General features: G+C 41.2%; 1 protein-coding gene across 1 annotated transcript; it reads left to right on the forward strand.

The window, feature by feature from the left end:
* The first annotated feature begins 1,328 nt into the window (after positions 1–1,328).
* Positions 1,329–27,276, forward strand: LOC125060627 (pickpocket protein 28-like). The gene is made up of 12 exons (XM_047665586.1): positions 1,329–1,510; positions 2,834–2,963; positions 3,277–3,398; positions 3,978–4,077; positions 7,235–7,386; positions 8,194–8,305; positions 15,089–15,181; positions 15,877–16,016; positions 16,569–16,699; positions 25,482–25,541; positions 26,214–26,424; positions 27,099–27,276. Exons 1-12 carry the CDS (start codon positions 1,389–1,391, stop codon positions 27,274–27,276), a joined length of 1,551 nt encoding a protein of 516 aa, XP_047521542.1. The 5' UTR covers positions 1,329–1,388.

The raw sequence follows: 27,276 nt of genomic DNA on the forward strand, positions 1-27,276 counted from the left end.
GAACTCAATACCTAAGGGTTAACAACCACAAGTTTAATCAGTTGGTTAATACAAATAGTGCCAATTTGGTCAAACATTAATATAACGTTTTACGGAAAAAAAATTATCCGTAGTTAATATTACTGTATTGAAATAAACTACAACGACATAATATTTCGTATATATAAGCTAATACCTTCCCCTTTAATTTATCAAAATTATGAAATTATTTCTTACAATCTGAATGGACTCGGTAATTAATAATAAATAATATAAATCAATGTATAATATTATAAAATTATATAAATATTTTTTCGTCTCATTTTTTATTTCATTTATACTGATGAAAACTAACAGAGGTTTAATTAAATTAATTGGTTTTATATTGTAAATTTTACGTAATCAAACATAAGTTGATCGATTTTGTTAGCGTAGCTGTACCGTTAAATTGAAATTATACGAAGCATTTAAAAAACGTGTCTGTCATCAATCTGGAAATTTAACAAAATATAATAAAATACAATACAAATAATATACTTCTTCGACCAAAATACATAAAAAGAAATTACTGATAATTTAATCTAACTAGATATTAAGACATCTTTTTGTAGTATGCTTATCATATCCCACCCAATCGTTTGACAGCAATAACTTTAACTAATTTTATTTTATGTATTTTGTTAAAAAAGCATTACAGCAATTATTACCAATAAACTTAATTAATAATCATAATATAGCTTTGATTTTATTGCATAAACCTTAAAACACATGCGATATGAGATATTAACAGTAAGTAATAAAATAAAATGTTGTATTTGTATTTAAATAAAAGCCTCCTCCTCAAGGCATTAAACAATTTTCAATTTTTTGCTTTCTCCAGCCATCTTTCCGCGCCAACAAGGCCGGCTTATAACTAGATTAATACAAATGCATAATTAAAAAATACACGATTGTAATGGTAAATGGATTGTAATAGAGATTAATTCTATTAATAATTCGTGTAAAAAACATAGAATAGTAATTTACCATTTCTTACATAGACATAAATGTACAAGGGTACGATTACCAAGACAATTCACAAATAAAAGTAATTCGATAATTTATATTGACTTTACATATCTGTCAACACTTAGGTATCTATATTTTACATATACTTACATGAAGTACCTACCCATATCTCAAGAACTACAGAAACATCACAATATCACATAAATACCTGTTAACCTCATTTTTTGAAGTCGGTTAAATGCCTTGTAAAGGCTATAATTAAAATTGTAAATTTTAATTATATGCATATAATACATGATATAAATGTTGATATATAACTTTTCTTTGTTAGACCAAATAGTCTTGAGAAAATTGACGATCCACTTTCCGACTGTCCAGTAACAAATGGCCATACAAATAATATGGCCACAGAGAAGAGAAACTCCTTCGATTCGGTTAAAGAGTATTTTACAGACTATACAACGAACTCTAACCTTCATGGTTTGAAGTATATTGGCGAAAAGCAGCGGACGTTACTTGAAAAGTAAGTAATTTTAGATTTATGTTTTGATTGATAAGTTCAATAAGAATAAAATCCTATCATACAAGAAGAATGAATGAGAAGCGGCTTACGAGTAGTATATATTAGGTACTTACATATGAAATTGGCGTTTTGTATGGGAGGAACAAAAAGTCGAATATTTTTAAATATAATATATTTAAATAATCAAAGTATGAACCATTGTTTTCTATGCACTTTTGCCATCTCATAGGTAGTTCATTGATCCCTTTACTAAAAATACCAGTCGGACGGGAATCAATAAAATCTGTGAGGGGCAGTCCACCCCATCAGAGTCAAATTTCGAAAAAAATGGTAATCTGTTGGAGCAAGGTCCAGGGAGTACGGAGGATGTCTTAGACATTCCAATTGAAGCTCTTAATTCACTTTTACCTAATCCATTTTTCATCACAGGTAATTTAAAAATTCGGTTTAAAATACTTTCATTATTGAGCCGGTTCAGTAATGTAACGCAGCAGTCGACGCTCGTTTGCCGGTTTGCTTCAGTCAATTCGTGAGGTACCCATCTTTCAAGCTTTTTAATCTTCCCAATTTGCTTCAAGTGAATTAAAACAGTTTTATCACTAACACCGCAGCCTGCAGCTAACTCGGACGTGGTTTGCGATGGATCCGCTTCCACAATAGCCTTCAATACTTCATTATACACTTGGGTCTCAGGCCGTCCACGGGGCTTGTTCTGCAGGTCGAAATTTCCAGAACGAAAACGTTGGAACCAAAAACGAACTGTGTTTTCTTTTGCAACATGACCGCCATACACATCATTCACCCTTCGAGTCGTTTCCGCAGCACTAGGGCCACGGCGGAACTCGTAAATAATGCGATACTTTAATATATAAGTTTTCCATTTTGTAAAATGAGTGACGCAAACAAAAAAAAAACAGAAGAAAAACAAATGAATGACGGTCATCGAAGCACAAATACATGAGTAAATAGCTGTACAAATTTGAATTTGGAATTCCTTACCAAAGAGGAGAACATCGTGATTAAAGTGGCCAGTACGAAATACGCCAATTTCATATATAAGGACCTAATATAAGACAATCGTGGATGGTGAGGTCAGGTCGGGTTCGTACATGGACTAAATCCAGGACGTACTAGAGACGAGGCAAGTGAACAGTCCCCACAACCGAGGAGCATGCATGATCAATATCATGAAAGTGGATAAAGCGAGGGGTTAGGACTGTGGTGGAGATTCATGGTATCTGTCTCCTCTTCGGAAAATGGGAGTCAGTGTATAGATAAATAGATTCTTGAAACCTAATTGTCTTACAGTCATAATTATTTCAGATTATTCTGGGTGTTAATGTTCACATCATGTGTGCTGGTCTGTGGCTATACCATAATGAAACAGTGCAATAAGTGGCCTGAAAATCCTATCATCGTAAGCTTTGCAGAAAGGCCTACACCTGTGTGGCAGGTATTGTTTTCGTAGTTTCTTTCTATTTTGTCAAGATTCTTATGATAGCTTTCTTTACAAATTGTATTGTAGAATGATTGCTAATTATCGGGTTGGATAGAAAACGCCGTAGATTTCATCAAGGGTTTATTTTCAATTAAATCTAAGAGAAATTCGTCTTCGTAACAATAGGTTCGCTTGTTAAGAAGTAAGAGTATCACGGGTTTGCAAAGAAGGTCTTACCAAAGACAATTAAATTAATAAATTAATTATCAACGTAGAAATGTATTATTCCTATCATAACAAACTTTTTTATATAAAATTCCTTTTCCAGATACCGTACCCCGCTATGACCATATGCTCTCAGACAAAAGTTAAACAGACTAAATTCAACCTTACAGAATACCGACGTCTCTTCCTCAATAATTATACATTTGCTAATTTTACAGAAGAGGAGTAAGTAAAATATAGACAGATAAACTCTTTGACAATGCAACTTTCGTTGACTTATGGCCACTCGTAACGTTATAACATAGTAATATGACATTATGTTATCGTTTTCACGATCTTCATTTAATGAATGAGGAATAAGATGCTAGACGAACGAAATTAGGATATGCTCATTAACCGATTTGAAAAAAGGAGGTTATGAGTTTGTACCGAATGTTACTACTGTTGGAATTAGGTAATTAATATTTATGATCTATTTAAGCTTCTAAGAGCGTATGCGGTATGGAGAATTGTGGAAGGAAGGTGATGTTCTTCTTCCGACCTGAATAGAGGATCCTCAACCAGTCTAACCACAGTTGTATATAAATAGCAGTCGGAATATCTTTGTTTAAACATTTCAGGGTGTAACGTTATCGCAGTTATTGTATTGGAAACACAAGTGTCATAAAATTCGGTTTAGTATTTTTTTTAATTAGTTCGATGGGCAGATATAGACTACGGTCACAGCAGTACTCAACAATTTTATTGCACAAGCACGGCTCTGTCGATTAACTTAGAATAATAACATTAGATCCATTCCGTCAGGCGTAACACGTTTGAAGATGTCAGCATGATCTGTAACCTTCTTCTACCCTATGGAAGGGAGACCTCAACAGCCAAGGAAACAATTGACAACTTAAGAAGGGTAAGTTATAACTTACAATATTAAAAAAAAAAGGGTGCGTGTACTTATGTACGCGCGTCAGAAGTTATACTTCTTTGGCATTATTAAAAATAGTTTTTGATTGCATGCAAATAATTAATTACAATTAAATAATCAAAGACTGGAAAAGGAGTCATTAAAGCCAATAAAGTTCAGTTTACATTTGAAAAATTAAATAAATAAATATTTATTATTATTCTTACATTAAACAAATAAAACACTATTTATCTTTAAAACATTTTTATTTCATTATACTATTTATTTTTATGTGACTCTAATGTCTTCATCAGAATTTCGGTTTGTAATTTTAAATTAATCATTACTTGGTTGTGCATCTACGAGGCTTCTCCAAAACTAAAACTACTACTTGCTTTCTGCAACAAATAAGAGAATATTAATTTAAGCGTTAAGAATAAAAAATTTTATAATTCATATTATAAAATTTTTAACACATTTATATTAATATAATTATATAAATGTGTTAATAATATAATTTGTAGCACATGCTACAGACCTGGATAGCAACTTTCTTTTATTCTATTTAGAGATAGAGATAATTTAAATATAATAGCGGTGTCTTCCTTGTATGTTTCTTTGGAGTTGTCTGGGGATTCTTGTTGTTCAGTTCGACATGATTTTCTTTAACCTTTCTTTAATCCTACAAAATAATGAAATTGTTAAGTTATGTTGTCACTGTTGTGCACACCTTTGTTTGGCTTTTTTAGTATTCAAGTTATGTCAAAACTGATTTATTACCTTGTCATTGTTGGCTTTATTTGCTTTTGGGATATCAATTGTTTCCAAAATGATTTTATTTGTAATATCCTGAAATATATAAATAACATCTATTAATTTAAGTATCATGGTGAGTGGGTCGCACTCAGGTATTAAGGTGTATTATACCCACTGTCCATTATAAGTGGGAATGGGCTCACTTCGGGCTGGACAGAGTTTCGGTACTACAAATGCAACATGGATGTTTTGAGGTATTACAATATCTCTAACTACCCTGTAGGGGAATAAAGTACTGTTGTGAGCATATGCCTATGCTTGAAAGGTTGAACCTTGAACATCACCATACATCATATTTATAATTAACATTCCTACCTCGACACCATCACAATCAAATTCATTGAAATCTACTTCAAACCATTGCGGTATCATCTCTGCCATATCCATTGTGTCTGGAGAAGGTGATGGTGGCTTTGTTCCACCTCCAGTTTTTGATGTTTCACGGCGATAAGATGACAACTCTTTTTTTGTATTCAATTTAGTGCACTTCCACTGATTCATCAATTGTTTTTTGTCTCTTGTCCTTATATTTGCTAGATTAAATCCGAAAAATTACATGTTTTGATTAAATATGATCATTATATGTATATATGATATGGTCATTTTTTTGAGATGCAGGTACTTATTAAAATGTTTACTTCTCTGTTATATCGCTCCAAGCCTTCATTTTCTCCTTATTAGTATTCGTGCTTAAATCTTTGTTCTCAATTATTGATATATAGGGTCGTAGAATATTTCTAAAAAGTCAGATGTCAATGTCATGGTCATTCAAAAAATTCTCGTTAAGCTGCTAAGCTAAGAAATAGAATATGCGTGAAGTTAGCTTCACGCATATTCTATTTCTTTTTACTTTTAGATTGTATTATTCCCATCTCGCTCGCGCACGCTATATCACACAGCCAATTTTGTGTCACAGGTGCGCGCGCATCGTAAAATTTCACTCTCATCAATTTTTATCATAACGCGCCTAAAGAAGTACAACTTCAAAAAATAAAAAAACGACTCCGGGAGTGCCGGCAGAATTTTTGATATTTTAGAATGGTTAGGGAATAATTTGGCACGAATTGCTCTAATTATCAGTATAAAGGTACAACCATTTATGTGGTATTTTTATTTATTGCGCTATCGTACACAAACATGACAATTTATATATTACATTAAAAACGCCGCGCCAGCTGTCTACTCTCCATCCGTCTTACGAATTCTCGATTCGGTCACGTGACCTGACGCGAGTTACTCGCGGCAGTCTGACCAAATCGGTTATAATAAAGCTTTAACGAAAACGAAAATTAATCAATAAAGCTTTTTATAAATTTGAGGAATACTTAAATGATCCTAATCCTTGGGATTGATTTGCTGCAGTTCAAACAATTTATATGGCAATACAAATTGTTTGAATACAATTGTTCGATTAAAAAGAGTGACGGAAAGTTTCTTACCAGTTCTTCTTACCCGCTCAACGCCCTTGACTTGCGAACTGGTAGTAAAAGTAAATTTAAAATTAATGTAACTTGACATAAGTGTACTTGTTTACCTACATGAATAAAGATATTTTGAGTTTGAGTTTACACGTTTCGCAAAATTAAACCTTGATGTATTGACTTAAGGTCTAATTCCACATGCATCAATGTATCTGAGGAAAGAGACAAATGAACTAAAACCGTAAATATATAGCAGAAGGTTCATAATCCATTAAAAAAACATCCGTCTTACGAATTTGTCCTGACGCGAGCTTAACATTTTTACCCATTCCAAAAAAGTGTACAACGCCGCTAAAGAAATTTTCATTTCAAAATATATTTCAGATAAATAAAGTATTTGTTACCATGGAATCCCTAAATTGAAAAATTCTTATCTTTGATGTATATTTAAGCCGATGCTGTTCAGAGAGAGTTTGGATATAATTGGAAAAAAAATCCTTAGAATTAATATCCCTCACCTACCGCTTTTACCGCCTCCTGCATTACGTGCTTATAAAAATATTATAAGAATAACTTGGCGATTTTAAAGAATGACGGAGAGCTTATTGCCATTTGCTTATACTTCTCGTGATTGCCCTTGATCAAAAGGGCAGTAAATGTAAATTTAGAAGCATTTTTTACTAAAGTTCATAAGTGTACGTTAGTAAATGTTATTTTGATTTAGATTAATTATTGTTTCGTATTTTTCTATTGTAAATTAGTGTTCTGAATCAATATAAGTTTTGATATTTACACACACATTCGTATTATTTATTCTTCTTGAATCATACTGATCATTGCCCCTTAGGAGCTTTAAGAATAAGCCAACGCATACTGCTTCTTTTATAGCTGCGATCTGTTTCTTAATATTTGTACCATGTATGCAGCTATCCCCCGACATGAATGAAATATTCCCCGGCTGCATGTGGAAGGATGCAATAAGCAATTGCTCTGATATGTTTTACGAAGTGATTACTGAAGAAGGATTTTGCTACACTTTCAATAGCCTTGGAGCGAACGAACTTTTAAGACTCGAAAAGTATGTAAAACGCTTAAAATTATTCGGGAATTTAATACGAATTAATTAAATTATACGTTATACTCGTGCTTAGAGAGAAATGTGTAGTTCTGGATACCTACTTATTTATTATTATAACATATAATTTAGTTAAAAGTTACATACACACAACAATATTTGGTCGCTGTGGCATAAGTACTGCCTTGCGATTCTGTAACTCACATTCGAACTCTCACAGCGGTTTTCGCAGCGGCTGCGGCGGTCGCGCTTTAATCAGTCGTGAAGCCGTCATTTTCAAAATTCAAAAGTGAGTTACAGAATCGCAAGGCTGGATGCATTTCCTATCCGGAAGACGAGTCCATATTACGTAGTATAGCCTTTGACGCACATGATAACCTGGCCTAGGTTTGATACCCAGCGAAATATTATTTTTCATATTGGTTGATAAGTCTCAGGTTGTGACTGCAATGTGCCCATTTCCTATTGCGAGGCTCTAGTCCGCTGTTTTCCAAAGTGGAGTCCACGCCCCACAGGGCGGCAATTTGATTGTTAAGAGGGCAAGTCGAAAATGGACTCGACGTTTTTGTTTTGTTTGTTTGTTTGTATTTTAAATATACTTATTGTGTTTCGTTAAGAGAGTTTTGAGTTTCTTAAAGTGAGCTATTTCATTTTTAATATTTTCAATTATGCAAGTTACACAGAGAGGGAGAGGGAGGCATGGCACAAAAACGTTGGGAAACACTGTTCTAGTCAGTCACATATAAAATAATTTATATATTTTTAACTACCTTATTTATTATATATTTAACTAAAAACTTTTCTGTACAGCCTACACAAGGATTATAATTATATGGCCTTAGACCACAAAAATATATCTTGGACCTTGGACGGAGGCTATCCGCCGAACTCACCATTGGATTCATATCCTTGGAGGGGATCTGTATGTTTAAATTTATATAAAAGACTTCCAAACACTTAATGTATATAACCCTGAAGGTTTTGGTTTAGATTCCCGACAATTAATGCGGTAAAGCACATAAGCCGTATCATCTATACAATTACAATACAATTTTTACGCTCCGGTTTTGAAGCCAAGCCTAATGCCCGCCTTCCACTGCGAGCGAAACGGACCCATTACGGACTCCGCTATACTCGTAACGATGATTTTCATACATTTTCATTTCCGTGGGAAACTCGGTCAACTCGCTAACCTCTAGTGGAAGCACATGTATGAAAATCATCGTTACGAGTATCCCGGGGCGCTACATACATATTGCAAGTGTAATTTTTTTATAATGTTCTTTTAAAGACAAATAGGCGATTAGCTTAAATAAGTAGATTTGAATACACAACTTCAGGGTTCAGATTTACAGCCTTTTATAAGAGACGACCACACTTCGCTTAATTTAATTATTTTCATTAATTGATTTCGCAAAAAATTAAAACGAAATGAAGTATAAAACTCTAAGGGTCTGTTTCACAATGTATGGATAAGTACCAAATAGCTATGCAACACATACATATTTATTATTTGACACTTCGTCGGACTCATAACTTATGATGGACTTTATGTGACGAAATACGCTATCTGACAGTCGTGTTATGTAACGCAACAATTGTGTTTATCCTACCAAGTACCAATAAGTAATAAATAGATAATTACTAATTAGGAACTTGTCTACAATTTATCCGTTGAATAAAATCCACGATTTCAGGACGAAGACAATTAATTCCATTGCTTTTGTTACACACTCCCTCTAGAGGGGTGTGTTTAAGCCCGTTCGGGGCTATGCCCCCTTCGGGTGGAGTGACTTCTCGCGCCCTGCTAATACAGGGCGGTACGGGGTCGAGGTTTCTCCTCTTGATGGGGGCTGCAGCGCGCAAGGAGGCGTTGGCCTCAACTCGCTGCGCGCAGCCGATGGGGTCTATTCCGGGGTGTCAAGTCCGGTGGTTTGGGGCCAAGGAGTATTCTCGACTTGGCCCTGGTGTCTCAATGGTTGGTATCGGGCAGCTACGCGGCTCGCGGTCAAGCTCCGCCGGGTGAGACCCCCGGTGGCCCCGGGGGAGGCCCAGCGAGGCGACCAGCGGTCGTAGCCGCGGTTGCTGCCCTGGTGTCACGTCCGGTGGTTGGGGTATCCGCGGAGAATAGCTCACGCGGATACCTGTATTTGTCTGGTGGCCTGGAGTGCCACGGCGCGATGTCCTTGAGGTGGGGATGTTGAGAGGCGTCCGCTCGATCAAACATCCCCTTGGCGAGCCGTGCGACGAACTCGTCGATTGACTCCATCCTCAAGTCCCGCGCTATGGTGGTGTTCCTAACGTAGCGGGGGGCCCCCACTGCGCGTCGTAGGTTGATGTTTTGTACGGCGCGCAGTCTCTGGCGGTGGGTCTCCTTTGTGTAGGAGTACCACGCCGGTGCCGCGTACGTTAGGTGTGGGCGCACGTACAGTTTGTAGAGCGCGAGCTTGATTCGGAGGGGTAAGTTGCCGTAGAGTAGGGGGTAGAGCGCGTACGTCGCACCCTTGGCTCTCCCTACTGCCCTGTTGACATGGTGCCGCATTGTGAGTCGCCGGTCTATGGTGACCCCTAAATATGTGACCGGCGTCTTCCACGGCACGTCCTGATCCAGGAATCTCAGGGGCGGCGGCAACTTACTCTGGCCAAAGGCAATCGCCTGTGTCTTGTTAGGGTTGGCGGCTAATCTCCACTTTTCTAGCCACTCTGGCAGGAGGTCCAGAGCACGTTGGAGCTTAACCGCAGCGTGCTTTATTTTTAGGGATGTGGCCACGTACGCCGTATCGTCTGCGTAGAGGGCCAAGGTGCACCCTTCTGGGCACGGGACGTCGTCAGTATACGTGGCATACAAGATTGGAGACAGCACGCTGCCTTGTGGTACACCCGCCGTGATAGGTCGCGGTCTCGACGCAGCCTCTCCCGTCGCTACGAAAAACGTGCGATCAGTGAGAAAGGCGCGGAGCACGGCGACTATGCGGCGGGGCAGTGGAGACTCGGCGAGCTTCAACACGAGGCCATCGTGCCAGACACGGTCGAAGGCCTTTTCCATGTCCAGCATGACGGCTGCGGCCGCGTTCTTCTTGTTCAGGGCCGTGGCTGCAGTGAAGAGCACCTTCGTCAGCTGCAACGTCGTGCTGTGCTCGCCGCGGAAGCCAAACTGTTCGGGCCTTGGCTGCAGGTAAAGTTGGATCCTCTGCAGCAGCAGCCTCTCGAACAGCTTCGACTGCGTCGAGAGCAGAGTGATGGGCCGGTAGCTCTCAGGTCGGGTAGAGTCCTTCCTGGGCTTCGGTATTAGGATCACCTTGCCCTCTTTCCAGGTCTTCGGGAAGTGGAGGGTCCGGAGGATTCCCGTGAAAAGGCGCGCCAGCGCGACAATCCACCTCATCGGCAGATGGCGCAGCGCCTGGTGGGTGATGCCATCCGGTCCTGGGGCCTTCTTCAGCGGCAGTCGTTGGATCGTCTTCCGCACTTGCGATGGCGAGAAGAAGATCCCGGCTTCGTCAGGTGAGATCGGGCTTGACAACCGGGCCTCGACAGCGCTCTCTACCTCAGCCACACGCGTAGGGGATGTCGCGGTGTTCGGCGAGAATTGGCGCTGGAGGTGTTCGGCGAAGATTTCGGCCCGATCGGTGTCATTGTAGGTGATGACGCCGTTGCTGTCATACAGTGGACGCTTCGGCTCTGGAGTCCGGTAGAGACGGCGGCATAATTGGAAGAGGCGAGTAGGCTCTGTAGTGGCCTCTCCCAGTGAGTGCTCCCACGTGCGCCGCGCGTGTGTCGCCAGTTCGGCCTTGACACGCTCGGCGATGCGGTTCAGCCGCGTCTTCAGCACTGGGCAGCGATTGCGCTGCCACTGCCTCCTGAGTGCGCGCTTCTGCTGAATCAGCTTTTGCACGTAGGGAGCGAGGTCCGGGCGTATGACCTCCGGTGGACGCGTCGTGGTAGCTTCCGCCAGAGCCGCCTGGAGTTGCCGCGTCATGGACTCCGCCATGTCGTCAACGGCGCCTGGTGTCATGTCCGGTGGGCCGGGTGCAGGGGTGTCTCCAACGATGGACTCGAAGGCGTTCCAGTCGGTGACCCTGCAGGTGCGCGCAGGCGGGGATGGTGCCCCCGCGACGATGCACAGCACTGGCTGGTGGTCCGACTGGAATTCGTCCATCAGTACCTCCTGCGCCAGGTGGAGGCCAGGCCGGTTGTGTACCACCAAGTCTATGATGTCCGGCCTGTGGGCGTCTATTCTTGGGTAGTGTGTCGCGTCTTCTGGCCCGCACACGGTGTAACCTCGGGTCTCGGCGTATTGCAGAAGCCGAATCCCCCGCGGGCTGTTGGAGTGCGAGTGCCAGCTGATGTGCTTGGCATTCCAGTCGCCCGCGAGGATTGTTGGCCTCTGGTTGAGTGTGGCCTCCAATTCAGCCGGGATGAAGTTAGAGCCAGGGGGAACGTAGGTGGCCAATACTTCTGTGGGCTGGCCACCCAATTCCAGCTCTACCCCTAGCGTCAGGATGCCAGTGTGGTTTGTGGCCTGGATGGCACGATGAGGAATCCTCCTTCTAATCAGTACCGCCAGGCCACGTATGGGCGCCCCGTTGATCGCCTGGTGCTCTTCGCGGTAGACGAAGTAGCCCGCAGCACTCAGGCGGTCGGTGGAGCGCAAGTGTGTCTCGGAGATGAGCGCCACATCCACGTCTTGAGTACGCAAGATGTGGCGCAGGTGGTGGCCTTTTCCCCGAAGGCCTGCGGCGTTCCAGTGCAGGAGGCGTAAGTTCATCTTCTTTGTTTTCTTACGCCTCGACTGCGCCCTCGACGTCCTGCACGATGATCGGACGGGGGCGGATATAGGGCGCCCATTAATTCGTTGACCGCCCTGTCAACCGCTGCTGCGATCGCCGCCTCAATGGAAGGCGTTAGGCCCCCCAGTGGGCCCCCACTGTGGGGGCGTGCGGCTCGCTGTCCGGCGGCTCTGGTGGCTCCATCGGCTGGAGCGGAGTCGGCGGCGGCCCTACTGGGGCCAGCCTCGGCTTGCGCAGAAAACTCCGCGCGCGGGGGGGCGGGGGGTTGCAACCCCCCCCGACCTCTCCTACCTCTGGGGCGCCTGCGCTGACCTCGCAGGGGCTCCGTAGGGTAGGAGATGATGTCTACATCTCGATGGTACGAAACGTGCTGCCCATGGGCGCGCGGCTCAGCCTGCGCTTGCGTGCGCGGCTCGTCTCCATGCTTTGCGGGTGCAGGGGCAGAAGCGCCATGTGCGCCATGCGCGCCATGCGCGTCACGCGCGCTCTGCGCGCCCCGCGCGCCACTTGCGCCAGGTGCGCCAGGCGCGCCACTGTGGCGTGGTGTCCCTCCCCGCACCTCACACAGGCTAAGGCCCGGTGGCATTGGTGCGAAGAGTGTCTAAATCCTTGGCACCGGTGACATTGGGCGGGGCCCCTTTTGCCCCGCCAAGACTCGATCGTGACCCCCGGTATACACAGCAACTCCTTGATGCCATATATAGCGGGGGTGAGGTCGGGGGTGCGGCGCAGAATAACTAGGAAGATACACCCCGGTCTACCCTTCCTGGCGCGTATGGGCTGAGCGTGTTCCGGCTCGAACCCGAGGTCGCGCAGCTCTGTCATGATGGCCTCGGGCTCCGTGTCCGCCGGAACGCCCCGCACTGCCACCTTCAGCTGCCTGTCAGCTGGTAGGGAGTAGGAGAAGTAAACGACGTTGACGCCGCTACTCTCCAACTCCCCAAGGTACCGTTGTACCACACGGTACTCCTCTTCGTCTTCGGGGATGATTTTCAACCCCTGTCCGAAAGCGCGCGCGTTGATTGTGCGTCCGAGTCTTTTTTTCATCTCCCTGATGTGCACCGTCCAATCAGGGAGGGACTCGATCACAAATGGCGGGTATTTCGGTTTCAACGCGGCGGGGGGCAGGGGTTCGAGGGGGGGCCGGCGGGCTACTGTCGGCGAAGCGGTCGTCGCGGCGTATGAATGCGCCGCGTCTTGCGGCGTTGATTGAGCCGTCGCTTGTGGGGGTGCGGGAGGCACCGTGGTGGGCGTCATGCCCATGGGCGAGGCGGTCGTCAATTTATTCGTGCCCGCCGTGTCCTGCGGCTCTTTTTGAGCCGTCACTTGATGGGGTGCGGGGGGCGCCATGGTGGGCGTCATGCCCATGGGCGCCTCCGCCAGGCGACGACGACTCGGGTCTCTCTGAGACAACGGCGCCTGCGGTTGCGGCGGCATCCGATGGCGGCATATGGCGGGAGATGGCGGCGTCGTCTGTGCGCACATGCGCTTGGGCGCCGTCCCGGCGGCGTCCTCGTAAAAGTCCTGCGGCGGCGGGCGGCGTAAGGAGAAATTATGCGCTCGCCTCGCTTCGGCGAGCGCATTGTGTTCGTCGCTTGATAGCGGCGATGTCATGACACCCTGCTCCAGTAGGCGCCTGCGGGTCTGTGAGAGGTACTCGCACATGGCACGTGCGAGCCCGTCCGTTGCGTACCGGCCTATGATTGTCTGCGCAACAAAAAACGCATCCAACTCATATCCGGCCCGCGCGGATACGGGCTGCAAAGGCCGCAGGTCGCCCTCTAGGTACGCGATCAGCTCTTCAGGATCGCGCCCATGGGCAGGGTTGTCGCCTTGATAAGATAGGTCTGGTAAATCTTTACTTACAGGATTTATTATTTGATGAGGTTGAGGTCGGTGCGGGGTGGCGACAAGGGCGCTCTCGTCGTCCGTATACCGCGACGAGAGCTGCGGCCTAAAATCGCCACCGTGGGCACTTACACTTTCACTTAAGTTTATATTTAAATTTGCATTTAAATTTACATCCGAGGTCGTACGCGATATTCCGCGTTGGTCACTAATTTCCTCCGCGGGGGAGGGGTTGTGGGGGGCCGCTGCGTCGGGGTATACGCCAGCCGTATACCGCGACGAGAGCTGTTCGTAGGAAATGTTTTTATTTACACTGTCTTCGGCTCCCGGTCCCAGGGCTCGATCGCTACGCGAGCGAGAGTCAAACCTGGGCCGGTCTGCCATACGCGACGCGGGTGTAATTGTGGTTGACGACGGCGGCGGCGGCGCGGCTCCACCGCGCGAGCGGGAGCGTTCTTTGGCGCGCGGGCCAGACTCGTCGCGACGGGATCTTCGCTCCATAACGGGAGCTGGAGTCTGCCAGGCACAGCCTGGACACCTTAGTTTGGTCCGCGCATGCGCATCCCCCGGTGAGACCCGCTGGTGGGAAGCCGGGATAGGCGCAGCACTTTCCTTACCTTGGTGCCGGCGTAGTATTTAGTGCAGGCGGCTCCCTCGTTCGGTGTTTGTTATTATCTTTACTTAATAAAGATTTTAAACAAAACGCGATAAAAGAAAAGGCTCGTGTGCTCAACAGGGTGGCAGACAGCTGTACACAATTAATTCAAAAAACATGTTAAACCTTATACTACAAACCACATACAACGATAGCGCGATGCAGCACAATGCAGAAAACGCACAGCGCCATCCGTTGGTGAATTCCACAACCAAACACAATATTGTCGTATTACGTTTGGACATCCGTACTTTGTGAAACAGACCCTAAATATATACTATATTTATTTATTTACATTTCGTTACCTTATTCATTTTTACGATTTCTTCCAGGCAACCCTAAAATGGAACAATAAAAAAAGTATATTTACTGTTTTATACTTCACTACTTAATGGTTAATTTTATCACATTCCAGCCCTACGGCACCAACGCTTATCTAACATTCTCTTTAATGGCGAATGTTATTGACTTTGACTATGCTTGTAGAGGACCCATACAAGGATTTAAGGTATTTTCAACTGCGGTAGAGTTTTACATAATTGTTTTGTAATGTTCAAGCCATCAAAATAGCATATAAAACAATTACATAATTATATATGTAGTAATAAAATTTATGCTTATCGCTATGCGGCCAAAGATAAGTAAAAATTGAAATAAAGTCTATGTAAGTTACACAAATTTCGTGGAATTGACATTTGATAATTAGAATAATATAATAAAATGTATGCAAACGTGAGTGCGTCCATAGGTAAGTAAAAATTTAATTAAGACTATTTCAATGAAATTCAAATGTTTCCATTAATTATTATTTTATGTCTTCAAAAACGGAGGTTCATAACCATTTGAGCTCTAGTATATGATATTGTTGGTATTGCATTATCCTAATTGATGTATGATGATTTATTTTGGCTTTAAGTATGTCTAAAATTAATGTGTTTAATTTTTTCGCATTAAGTGTTTGTATGTCCACATACTGTGATATTTGTCCACAAATTTCTGAACTGAATCGAGATGATCCTTAGGATTTATGTGAAGACATATTACAATTATATGTGGATTATTGTAGTATAATATTTTCTCTCTGATTGTTAATGTAAGAATCAAAGTCGAGACGCAAATTGTGACTTCCGCCTTTGACATAACGGAGTCAAACTTAGCGCCAAGTCTCGATTGTGATCTAATGGTTTATGTCTGGTCATCTAGATTCTTTTACACAATCCAGCTGAGCTACCACGCGTCTCCGAACAACACTTCATAGCACTGGTTTCTAAACAAGTAATTGTAGCAGTCAAGCCTAAGATGATGACTACTTCCGAAGGCTTGGGGTCCTATGACCCTGAGAGGTAAGGTTTTCTAACAAGTAACTAGCATTAGCATCATGCCACACAAAAGGTCAAGACGGTATTCAAAACTATGTCGAACAAAAACATCAGAATCGGTATCGCTGTCAATTGAAAGTTACAGAGTAGGGGCGCTATCCTGACACTCTCCTGGAGTTAAGAGTGTCAGGACTTCAATCCCTTTTTCTTTTCTACTTTCTTTCCTTGACTCTTGTATGGTAAAAAGTAACAATGTACTTATTAAATAAAATCAATGTTTTTAAACATTTTTTCAACGATTATTAACAAAATTCAAGGAAATACGGTAGAGCCTAATACGCGAGCCATTATGAAGATGTTAAAAGCTCTAATAGTTTGATGATGAGAAGACATATTCATGAAGTCGCTACAGAGAAATTGATATTGTTACTAGCTTATTTATCGAAAATTCGCAATTTTGTGTACACCTGGGTATACAACGATCTAGTTATCATAACGTTTCTGCTAAGGAGGAGTGAAAAGCAGAAACATCGTGACACGAAATGTATAGATTAATGATACCAATTTGTTTTCTAGGCGCCAATGCTATTTGCAAAATGAACGGTATCTGAATTATTTTAAAATTTATACGCAATCAAATTGTGAGATGGAGTGTCTGACAAACTTCACAAATGCACGATGTGGGTGCGTTCACTTTGGGATGCCGCGTAAGTTATCTTCTTAGTCTTACAAAAAGGTATATGGGCATATCTGTTTCATCGTGGTCTAGGTTCATTGTTGATGTCGAGGCAGAATACGAAATTTCACCCGTATCACCTCGCAGTCCGTCGTTCAACAAGTGAGCGTTTTGAGACAGTTTTTGCCGCAAACCAATTTGACTTTAGGGCTCTTATAAAAGAGCGTACTAAATCTTAAAAGGCCTTCAACGCACTCGCGAGCCCCATGGCATTAGGAATGTCCATGGGCGGCGGTATCACTTAACATCAGATGAGCCTCCTGTTCGTTTACCCCTGTTCTATAAAAAATAATAGGCAAGTGATCAGCCTTCTGTGCCTGAATGCCTCATTATGTTTTCCTTATCTTTCAAGTTTTAATAGGTAATTCAATATAATGTAATTATATTACCATTACAATATATGAGTATAAGCAATATTATTATACTATCATTAGAGATAACCCTTTCAGGACGTAGGCCTTGAGAGGTAATCTCTATTGAGACTTTCTATCCATAACTCATACTCCGATGGCTCTCCGACTAGAGTAGCTATATCGAGGGCAGTGTCAGGACCTTTATGTGATCATCCATGGAGCTTCCAAACCTTTTTTTTTTATTGTTGGAAAATCAATTTACTGACCCCCGCGCCGGGGCAACGATAAAGTGACGCAGGGAGTGTGGGAGTCAGTCCGTTTGGTGCAATGGACACCTACCCACTAAAACCCAGCAGCCCCATCTGTTCACTATGGATGGGAGGCGCGGTAACAGTTTCCCTTAATCCGTGCCTCCGTCATAAGCGTCTGCTGTGTGAGCCCAACTTCTGAGTTGCCCAATTCTGTGGACGTATAAGTCAAAGTCAAAGCATTTATTTCAATTAGACCATCTAAAATGGCACTTTTGAACGTCAAAAAAAAAATTTATATATATATATATAGAAGATTCTAGTTGCCCCTTCCAAAAGGTAGTTTCGTGTGGAGAAGAATGGGCAAGAAACTCCACACTTACTCTTTTAAAATAGGTTTACAATATTTGTTACATTTGTTAAATAATTATATGTGAAGACGATGTACTCTTAGAATAAACTACTATACTAAAAAAAGTTAGTATACATGTTCCTCACATATTTACAAATATCGAAACCGTAGAATATTAACATTAAAGTGTAATAAAAATATTAAAAAACACAACAAAACAGTGTGTGAGATACAAAAAAAAAAAATTACATTTGTAGCATTTATAAATTTAAAAAAATAAATATAATAATAATAACAAAAATATGTTACAGCAAAAAGTCAGCAACCAATTTGATTTTGTCCAGGCTCTATGATTGTCCTATGGAGCAGGACCAGCATGTTTCCAAGCATTCTTATCTTGAATATAATCATCTAATTTGTAATATGCTTGTTTACAAAGTGTACTTTTAATAAAACATTTAAATTTTCGTTCATTTAGTTTTAAAATGTCACAAGGTATTTTATTGTAACATTTCACACAGTACCCCATAAATGAATTTTGAACTTTGGCTAATCTGAAAGATGGTTGAGCTATAATATAATAATAATAATAAGCCTCTTATCCTGAACTGTTTCTATGACTTTGTGGTTGACTCTTATCTTTAAGTTATAAAATATCTCTGAGTTCAGTGTGCCTCTTGGCAAAGGCCTCCTCTAACAATTTCCATTGTACTCTGTCTCTTGCAACCCTTCTCCATTTTGAGCCTGCTGTTAATTTTAATTCGTCTTCCCATCTCTTGCTTTGTCTTCCTCTGTTCCTTTTCCCATCTCTAGGGTACCAGTCAGTTACGATGTTGCTCCACTTTTCTTGTTTATCACGTATCATGTGCCCAGTCCATCTCCACTTCAAACTATCTATTCTAGTGAGTATGTCTGTGACTTTTGTCTTACTTCTTATGACAGTGTTTCGTATCTTATCTTGTTTCTTAATACCTATCATACTTCGTTCCATAGCTCTTTGACAGTGTTCTAGCATGTTTCTGTGATGTTTTGTGAGAGCCCAAGTTTCACACCCATAAGTAATACATGGGAGAATGCAGGTATTGAAGACCTTCCTTTTGATACCAGTACTCAGATCTGTGGATTTCATGATCTCTTTCAGTGACCAATATCTCTTCCATCCGTTAGCTATTCGTCTTTTAATTTCTTTTGTAGTTGTGTCTGTATGTGAGATGATTTGCCCTAAATAGATATATTCATCTACATATTCAACGGGTTGGTTGTTAATTATTATTTCATATTTGTTTGAATTCGTTAATAGCTTCGTTTTGTTAATATTCATAGATAAGCCCACTTTTTTGCTCTCTGTATTTAGTTCTTGTATCATTTTTTCTAGGCTCCCTGTTTGTTCTTCAAATAAAACAATATCGTCAGCGAATCTAAGATGGTTTAGTTTTTTACCGTCTATATTTAATCCATGTTGGTCCCATATTAGCTTTCGAAATATGTTTTCCAGCACCGCGGAGAACAGCTTTGGAGACATCGGGTCGCCCTGTCTGACGCCTCTTTTTACTTGGAATGTTTCACCCAAGGTTTCCATTTGTACTCTTGCCTTACTGTTAGAGTAAATGTTTTTAATGGTGTTTATGTACACTGTCGGGATTCCTTGGTTCTGTAAACTTTCCCATATCGCTGTGTGGCTAATGCTGTCAAATGCCTTAGAATAATCGATAAAAGCCATATATATCGGTTTGTTGTGCTCATTATATTTTTCCATAATTTGCTTGACTGTGTGAATGTGATCTATTGTGGAGAAGTTTTTTCTAAAGCCAGCTTGTTCCTTCGGTTGGTTTTCATCAAGTGTGTTGCTTATTCGGTTCAAAATTATTTTGGAAAATATTTTATATATGTTTGACATCAGACTTATTGGTCTGTAGTTCCCTATGTCATCTCTTTCTCCTTTCTTATGTATGAGAATGATGTGGGAGGTCTCCCATTGTTCTGGAACCTGTCCCAGTCTCAGGATGCCGTTGAAGATTTTAGTTAGAATGGGGACCAGTTCTTCTATGGTTCCTCTCAGTAGTTCGTTTGTGATTTTATCAGGACCTGGTGCTTTGTCTAACTTTTGGCTTAGTATGGCTTTCCTAGTTTCTCTGGGTAATATGTCAGGTTCCGGGTTCACTAAGAGCAGATTATAATTTAGGGTTTCTTGACTTACATGTGTATTGGGGTCTTTGTTAGAATATAGATTGCGGTAGAATTTTGTAGCTATTCTATTTATGTTCTTTCGGTCTGTTACATTTTTTTGGTTGTTTTTCAATTTCGGGATCCATTGGTTCGATTCTCGGAGTTCCTTTAAAGCTTTCCTAGTTCCTCCTGTCCTTGCTATAAGTTTTTCTAGAGTTTGCAACCTTTTAACTTTCCTGTCCTTTTTTATACCTTCTTTGATTTTTTTGCTTAAGTCAGTTATTTTTTTGATGTTCTGTTTCCTAACTTTACAGTCAAGTAAACTTTTTCTATCATTTATAAGTTGTAGTGTTGAGTTACTTAAATTATATTTATGTTGTGGTCGTTTTTGTTCTTTTTGACATGTAATGTTGTTTTGTAATTTGTTGTAACTTGTTTTTACATCTATTGCATCTGTTTCTAATAGTTCTCTGCTGAGTGATGACAAGGAATTCTCCATTCTTTTGTTGGGTTCTGTGCTGCATGTCGGGAGTGTGTCATGTATAGCAAACTTTCTGGATTGTTTGGGTGGTATAGTCTTGAGTGACGCCCTTACCATGCGGTGGTCGGTATTAAAGTTTAATTTTGATATAACTGCTGTGTCCGTAAATAGATTTGGGTGGCTGCTTATAATATAGTCTATTTCGTTTCTATAATTCCCGCCTGGAGAGATCCAAGTCCACTTGTTGTTTTTGTTTTTCTTAAAAATGCTATTTAGGAGGGTTAGATTGTGTTCTAATAAGAATTCAACCAGCCTTTGTCCATATTTGCTTCTTTTGCCGTAGCCAAAGTTTCCTAACACATATTCTTCTTTACATTGTTTTATTCCCACTTGAGCATTAAAATCTCCCATTAGTACAATTATGTTTTTTGAGTAATTACTAATAATAGCTTGGGATAGTTCATTGTAAAAAGATTCATGTTCAAGTTCTTTTGCTTGTTCCGTGGGAGCATAGGCTTGGATAATTGTCCATGTTTTTTTGAAGCTAGGTAATTTGATGTTGAGTATAGCAGTTCGGTCATTAATTCCAATGAATTCTATTATGTATTCTTTTAGGTGCTTTTTAACTATGAATCCGACCCCTCCTTGTCCTTTGGTGTCCCCTTTGTTAAATAACACGAAGTCCTGGTGCTCTTCAATACATTCTCCTGTTCTTCTCATTTCACTGATTCCCAAAATGTCCCATTTTAGGTCCTTCAATGCTTCTTCGAGTTCCGATAGAGATTCTGGTGTTCGTAAAGTTCTGGTATTTAGAGTTGCTATGTATAATTTGTTCTCATTCCTTTTGTTTTTTGTTCTTGTTAGAGGGTGATGGTCTAAGTCTTCCGCGGGGACCAGCCGTGGTGGAAGATATTTTTTTAGTTGTTTGTGTAAATAAATCGTTGTTGGTGTATGATGGTTCCGGTGGTCCTGGGGCATATTCAGTTTTTTGAGAGATTTATTTGTGGATCAGAGCTTGCTCTTTCTACATAGTTTAGTATGTTGGGTCTTAAGATATCTCTGGTATGTGTTTTGGGTAGTGTGGATGATGGATTGTTCAATATTGCTTTCTTGTTGGTTTTCTTTTCTAATGGCGCCTTTGGTGAGTCGGAAGTTTCTCTTTTCCTCTTCTCTCTATTTTCTTTCGGCTTCTTTACAATGAGCTTGTCGTATTTTATATAGGCGATATTTCCTTTCTTTTTTTCTTCTTCTACTTGCGGTTGCAGTTGTTTGCGTTTGTCTAGGATTTCTTTGGGGTAGTCCTCTTTTATGTTGATGCCTTGTGGAAGGTCAGGCTTATTTTTGAGTATAAGATGTTTTTTCCATTGAGTTGTGATGGTGACTATCACTGGACGGTTTTTATTATCAGTTTTCTGCCCAATTCTATATACTTTGCTAATTTCTTGGTTATCCATATGAACTCCCATATTCACAATTATTTCTTTGATATAATCCACTAACTCCGTTTCTAATTTAATATTTTCATTGATTCCAAAAAAGACGAGGTTGTTTTTTCTCTTTTCTATCTCTGCTCTTTGGATTTTAAATTCCAGTTCTGAAATTTTGTTCTTGAGTTTAGTATTTTCCTCAGTGATAGTTTTCATTTTCTCGTCTAAAGCCTCCATGACGCTCTTGGTTACGGAGTATGTAATAAGTTCGGTTTGATTTTTAAATTTCTCATCGAGTTTGTTTAGAAGTAGTTCCATGTTCTTGTCCATGACTAGGGAAATTTCGTTTCTTGTGTGGTAGCACTGGTTGTCAGCTTTTATTTCTTTTGAGTGGCAACACTACTATTGACAATGTCGCTGTCACAATGGCGTAGTGTTATTAACCTGAGCTGAGACAAGTCTATTGTTTATGATCGTTAATAATTTGAGGTTATAATTCTGAAGGGTTTTTCAACAATTATCGCACGATATTTAAGCACTCTCACTGTGTTCTTTTACTAGTTGTGTTTAATGAACTTCGTTTTAATGTTTTTACGCTTCACAGCACGAAAATATCACTTTAAAACACTATTTTACGATTAAAATCCGCGAACGACGTTGACGTACGTGTTAACAGTTTGACCGCCGGAACCGGTTTCGGTTGAGCTATTTTATCTTTATTTCTAGTACTAAAATTATGTCTTTCATTTATTTTACTAAAAAGATGTAGATTCTTTCTTACATACATAATATTTTCATAAATGTATTGGCAAGGTACTGTCAAAATATTAATCTTTTTAAATAGTTCCCTGAGAGATTCGCAACGACGTAGATTATAAATGGCTCTGACCGTTCTCTTTTGCAAAATAAAAATGGATTCTATGTCAGCAGCCCGACCCCACAGTAAAATGCCGTAAGACATTATGCTGTGAAAGTAGCTAAAATAGACCAAACGCGCAGTTTCTACATTTGTTAAACATCTAATCTTTCTAACCGCATAAACGGCTGAGCTCAGCCGCCCCGCAAGAGATGCGATATGAGGTCCCCATTGTAACTTCTCGTCCAGCGTGATGCCCAGGAAAACCGTTTGATTAATAAATTCCAGTTTTCCTCCATTCAACATAGTGTGTCACATTCCCTACTTTTAACATTTGGCAACGTAAATCTAATACATTTAGTTTTTTTATCATTCAGTGCCATATTGTTTACCGTAAACCAATTCTGGACCCGAAGAATAGAGTTATTCACGTCGTTACGATTTTGTGACCGTCGATCTACTTTAAAAATCAATGATGTGTCATCTGCAAATAACACCATCTTCGGTTGGTCCTGAACTAATTGGGGTAAATCATTTATGTATACTAAAAAGAGGAATGGACCCAATATTGAACCTTGAGGAACGCCCATTGTAATGTCAGACCCTAACGAGTTTATGCCGTTAACCTGAACTTTAACCTGTCTGTTTTTCAAGTAAGATCTTAGTAAGTCCAGAGCTTTGTTCTTAATCCCGTAGTGATTAAGTTTCAGCAGAAGAGTCTCATGGTTTACGCAATCGAACGCCTTCGAAAGGTCGCAAAAGATTCCAATGGCATCTTGTGCTTCCTCCCAGGCGTTAAAAATGTTCTTGATTAGGGAGACACCGGCGTCAGTTGTACAACGCCCTTTGGTGAAACCGTACTGTTGTTCATGAAAGATGGAGTTTTTATTAAAGTGACATAACATTTGATTGAGCATTAACTTTTCAAACACCTTACTGAGAGCTGGCAGAATTGACACAGGTCTATAATTATTGGGTTCTTTACTATCACCGGATTTGAACAACGGAACTACTTTACTGTGTTACATGAGATCCGGAAAGACTCCTTGGTCTATGCTGGTGTTAAATATGAAAGCTACATATAGATGTAATTGTCCAGACTCCTGCCCTGTGAACTTGTAACTCATCATCCATTTATGAAGGACGGTCACTTGGGTCTCCAACTGTTTATGTGCTCAGGAAGGGGGTCGAAACCCCTACTTCTACTATCTGCCCTATGCCAATAGATCCTGGCTACGGCAGCCGCTTCGAAGTGCCAGGGGGCAGTTCCTGCAATAACACACGCTGCCTCGCAAGAGACGGTGCGGTACGCCCTTGCCACCCTTATGGCCATCACCCGTTGCAACTGTTCAGAATCACCCTGTTTTGAGCGAATAGACAATCGGCCCAAATGGAGCATCCGTAGAGGACACCCCGCACTCGGCCCACCAAGATTTGGCACTAACCGGCAGAGTGCCATAGCCGTGGTAGCCAGCTTCGGGGCGAGTGCCGAGAACTTATCTTTAAAAGTCCATCGAGAATCGAGGACAAGCCTGAGATACTTTAAAGTGGGGCTTACTCTTAAGGGCACACCACATACGACCAATTGTGTACCGTCAGGAGGAGCTCGTCTAGGACCGTGGAAACAGACCGCTCCAGATTTCTCGAGGTCGACTTGGAGACCAATGTGCCTTATTTGCGCCGCAACCTGCGCCACCCCCGCCGTTGTGAGGATGCAAGCTTCTCTGTATGTACGACCTTTTGCAGTGATAAGTGTGTCGTCGGCTAAACATACGTATTAGGCTGACACCTTGTAGATGTGAGCCACGAAGGACGCAGTTATATCCGATGTTCCATAGGAGTGGGCCTAGAACAGACCCTTGTGGAACACCACACTCAACGCTGTATTCCTTCCAACCTCCCCGACCCGGGTGGATGACGATTCGGGCCGAAAGGTAGGACCTTATCATACGCCAGAGGTATACTGGTACGTCATGGAAGATTAAGCCGTCTATAATGGTATTCCAGGGGATGGTGTTAAAAGCGTTTGCTATGTCTAATGACACCGCCAGCATCACCCTCCTTGCGCGAGTGGCTCCTCGCAAACGTCTTGCAACAGTGTCAATGGTAGCTCGGGCGCGCCGGACACCGAATTGGGTATCGGCCAAATCCGGCCCGTTCGTTGTAAGGTGTTTTACTATGCGGGCTGCTAGCACCCGCTCGAATAGCTTGCCTGCTTCATTTAATAAAACAATCGGCCTATAGGCCGATGGGGACTCAGGTGGTTTGCCCTCTTTCTTTAATAATACAAGTTTTCCGGTCTTCCAGCTACTCAGGAAGTGGCCGTTCTGTAAAATATGGGTTAGCAACTCCTGAAACCTCTCTTCCAGCCCGTTGATAAGGACATGGACCCAGACCTTTCCGTGAACACCATCTGGTCCGGGGGCTGTCTTTTTGCTCTGAAGCTTTAGTACAGTCACAGAGAGTTCCTCAGGCGTCACTTCTTGGACTTCCTCATCATAGTGAAGGTCGTCGCGAGATGTTGGTTGCGAACTGTTAGCCGGGAATAGCGTGGAAACTACCGAATCTAGGAACACCGGTTATAGAGTGGTAGTGAGCGGCGGAAGCCAGCTTAGTCATCACTAGACTATATGGCCGCCCCCATGGGATGAAGCTTCCAAACCTAGGGCAACTATTTTAATATGAACTTTGGCTTTAATATGAGCATTGTCCATGAAGTGAAAGTCCAAGTCCAAGAAGCGTTTTTAAGGGTTGGGCCTTCTGTTTCAATTAAATATATCAATTATTTATCACTTCGGCCTAACGTATCAGTGTCTTCATCTTTTTCTTGGCCCTTACATACAAATGTAATGTATTTTTAATATTTTTAGATGGTCAAAATATGTCCACGTGTAGCGTTGGAAAAATAGCGTGTATTAAAAAGTCTAAGAGTGAGTAATTTTTTTTTTATTTTTTATTCAGGTATATTGCTTTTATTTATCTGTGTGGCACAAGGCTCTTTCAAGTAATAAATTTTGATACACAAAATCGTTTGAAACAACAAATAAGTTCGAATTCAACAAAATTATTATTTTTGATTAACCAGAAACTTAAGACCCCAGTTTCAGAACTAAAATGTCGTTTATATCTATTCAAGAGATAATTTAAAAAAATTTGGTCAACTTTTTGGGTCTAAGGCAAGGCGGTTTTCTGAATATGATTTCCTTCACCATTCGAGCGAATATAAAAGGCGCACAGCTGGGGATCGAGCCTACGACCTCAGTGATGAGAGTCACACGCCGAAGCTACTACACTGCTTTTCAAGAGCTACTTGACTAAAAGGTTTCAAAACGAGATTGTAAGAGATATATGTAGAATCTAGAAAACTGACCTGTTTCCATTTATTTTGGTTACCATAAATTTAAAGTGACAATTCTATTATATAATTGGAAAATTAATTACAGAATGCATGTTCAGTAAAAACTACGATCAACGTTTGTTGAGTAATTTTACCTCTGAATTCATTAATTAATTTATTCATATTGCTGTATGTAAATTTCTAATTGTAAAAATCGGTTAAAATATGTAAAAATATTTAATTAATACTTGACAAATATCTTCAGTGGAACTGGCGACAATCGAAATGAAATCAGCAATGGCGGCAGATGACGAGAACGATACGATAATTGGCGAAGCCCGCGAAGTTGCGTTACGTTGTAAATGTCTGCCTGCGTGCACTTCCATAGACTATGAAGCTGAGATATCGCAGGCTGATTATGATTGGAAATCTCTCTTAAGAGCGTTAGCATTGTCAAGGGTATATGAGAAAAAAGAGTAAGTACCTTGTTTTTTTTATCGCACATAAAAAAATATCTTTTATTGACAGGTCAGCGTCTAATTTTAACAGCTATCCTGACTTAATTGAGTGTTATATCTCTCGTCTATCAATCGCAAATGGGATCGTATGGTACCTGTTCCTATTAAAATAGTGATCGCTGTTGGATGTTACTGAGTAAAGGCATTGGAAGCCAACTCATCGGAGGGATCACAGAGTAAATTAATTTTTCACTAGTCTGTGGAAGAGGTTGTGCTAGATTTTTTCTATGGCCTTATAGGTGCGGCTATAAATAAATAAAATATGTATAAATAAAATCATAAAATAATGATTAATTTATAATATAAATCAGTTCTTTCCCCCTCATCCCTGAGGTCGCAGGTTCGATCCCCGCCGCTGTGCACGATTGGCCTTTTTTTCTATGTGAGTGCTTGTACAGTGAACATCGTGAGAAAAATGTCAAGACTCAAATCCAAAAATCGAGATGTGTCTGACTGAAGGCGGATCACCTACTTTTCTATGAAATGAAAAACATCAAGGAAACAGATGCATTATTAGTTAATAATAAAAAAAATCTTGGTGATGTTTATAGCTTGTTATTTATATTTATAATGTAAAAATAAAAGATAGTAAGACATGTGAGAGAAATTTTTAAATTTAAATTTTCTTGTAGCATGTTATTAGGCCAAGTGGTCGTGTTTTTCAAAGAAGCTCAGTTCATAGCATCACGCAGGTCGGAGTTGTTTGGACCATATGATTTTCTCGCTAATTGCGGCGGTTTATTGGGGCTCTTCATGGGCTTCTCAATATTGAGTGTGGTTGAAATCATCTACTTCTTGACTCTAAGGTAA

The sequence above is a fragment of the Pieris napi genome, chromosome 22, assembly GCF_905475465.1.
Source record: "Pieris napi chromosome 22, ilPieNapi1.2, whole genome shotgun sequence".
Taxonomy (NCBI): Eukaryota; Metazoa; Arthropoda; class Insecta; order Lepidoptera; family Pieridae; genus Pieris; species Pieris napi.